Genomic DNA, 2,317 nt, shown 5'->3' on the forward strand with positions numbered 1-2,317 from the left:
ACACGTGACCACAAGATAATAACACTTGGCCGCATGATAATAACACGTGACCACAAGATAATAACACGTGACTACAAGATAATAACACGTGACCACAAGATAATAACAAGTGGTCGCATGATAATAACACGTGACCACAAGATAATAACACGTGACCACAAGATAATAACACGTGACCACAAGATAATAACACGTGACCACAAGGTAATAACACAAGACCACAAGGTAATAACACGTGACCACAAGATAATAACATGTGACCACATGATAATAACACGTGACCACAAGATAATAACACATGGCCATGAGATAATTTTGAGTAGAATGTCTGTTTGTGAGAAATACATTGTTGGAGATGGCAGTGAATGACCTAGCTGTGTTCCTGAAACAACACAACTCCGGCTCCTTCTGTAGACAAGGCACAATGTGAGAGAGAGAGGATATTGTTTTTAGTATGAAACTTCAAAATAAATGTATTACTTCATGATTAACATAATGACTAAAGTATGTCACTTATTTCTATATTATAAGAAAATTTATTTAATTCAAACTTCATGTGAACAATCAACAGTGTTTGAATGGAAATAGCTGCAGCAATGCTTGTGACCACACATTATTTATTCTGTGACCATAGGATGATTTTTTTTAATCCAAATGTCACCAGACGGACTCTGTAGAGCATAAAACAGTTTTCACCTTTAAAATTAAAAATCATTCCTACATTTAAAATTGACTGGCTCTGCATCTAAAACTGGCTGTGTCTCAGTGTGTACCTGTAGTTTCCAATCGTTGGCAGCCCACCAAAATAAATTTTCTGGTTTTCCCTGAGATTCAGACCGGTAGCTGAACCCTGAGAAGTGGCTGTAATCCTTTCTTCTGCACTGCTGTCGATGTCCACAATGATCACGGTGGCTTTGTAGGGATGCAAAGAGACATAATCAACAACAGAGGATGCATTTGGAGACACTTCCTCTCCTTGTTTAACTGTGAGTCTGCACAAATAATGATGCCAGGGTCTTGGGTTTTACCATGTTTCTTGTTCCGTGACATGGTGAGGGCTTTCCAGCGTCCATCATTGTGGCGGTTAGTGGATATGGCCGTGCCGACTCCTGACCCCAGGTCAAAATTCATCTTCACCTTTCCCTCAAACAGCTCCAGGGCCATGAAGTCCTTCTGCAAAGAGCAACAGTACGATGGAAGGACCGGAAGGAGCCAGTGTTTGAAGATGAAGAATATTTTACAGGTTTGCAAAGGGGTCTGGATTTTATGCAGCCAATGTGACAAATGTTAGAAACCGTTTTTCTTCAAGTCTAATTCTTGTGCCATTAGGAAAGGATGGGATAATCTAAACAGAAGAATTTGATCAGATTAAACCAATTCAAATTCCCTTCTAACCAACCCAACATTTAAACATGGTTCACAGTTTTATTTAGAGTTCACTCATGTTTATTTTTGTTTGATTTAGTTTAATAAATGTTTCACTTAAAGCCATACAGCTTTATAGTTTACTGTAATTATAATTCTCAGCACAATTATCACAGCTTTAGTCGTCTTAATTGATTTATTTGCTTGATGCTAATCTACGTATAATTTGACCCGTCAGAAACCAAGCCAACTTTTTTAACATCTGTCTTTGTTGTTTAGGGAATAAAAAAGTATTTTCTCATTTAAAGTATTAACTAGTTATCCAATGAAACATTCATTTATTTAATAAAAATGCAAACAATATAAGGTTTTTATGCGGCGGTTAGTAATCTACGATAATTCTGAGAATTACATCAGAAATAATTATGACTTTTACAACATTTTGTTTGTAATCACACACATACCAAGTCTTCTGTGGCCAGGTACATGAGCAGAGCCTCGGAGGAGAACGTGCGGAACTTGAAGGTGATCGTGGAAACATTTGGGTTCCACCTGGTGGGCCTTCCCACTGCGGCGTAGCCTTCACCATCCAGCTGAACCGTCCCCTCGCCCACAGAACGTTGAGGACTACAAACGCACGTAAATGTGTGTTGTTTAACAGGTCACACATGGTCACATGTAAAATTACAATCCACGGGAGCTTATTTTTAATGAGACTTGTTTGCATACCTGACAACACAACCCTTACAGTCTCCCTCTCTCTGTCTGTAGTTCCACAGACCGATAGGTTTACCATCCAGGAAGGTCTCGCCCATGCAGCCTGAGAACGTTGATGTTCTTACTGCTTCTGCTTTCTAACATTCAACAGAAAAAAACAACAACAACAACAATGAATAAGAAAAAACGACAACATCTGGTCGGACATTGATTGAATATGTGCATATATATATAT

The 2,317-nt window shown here is 38.6% G+C and overlaps 1 protein-coding gene across 1 annotated transcript in view; it reads right to left on the reverse strand.

Moving 5' to 3' along the window:
• Positions 1-2,317, reverse strand: part of lama2 (laminin, alpha 2) — a gene marked incomplete at its 5' end in the record, with an annotated part of 234,410 nt that overhangs the window by 26,881 nt on the left and 205,212 nt on the right. Inside the window, 4 exon segments of the mRNA XM_014015734.1 lie at positions 774-912; positions 1,029-1,173; positions 1,830-1,992; positions 2,095-2,219. Coding sequence (XP_013871188.1) covers positions 774-912; positions 1,029-1,173; positions 1,830-1,992; positions 2,095-2,219 — 572 coding nt within the window.

Source organism: Austrofundulus limnaeus, unplaced genomic scaffold, assembly GCF_001266775.1.
Source record: "Austrofundulus limnaeus strain Quisiro unplaced genomic scaffold, Austrofundulus_limnaeus-1.0 Scaffold133, whole genome shotgun sequence".
Classification (NCBI taxonomy): domain Eukaryota; kingdom Metazoa; phylum Chordata; class Actinopteri; order Cyprinodontiformes; family Rivulidae; genus Austrofundulus; species Austrofundulus limnaeus.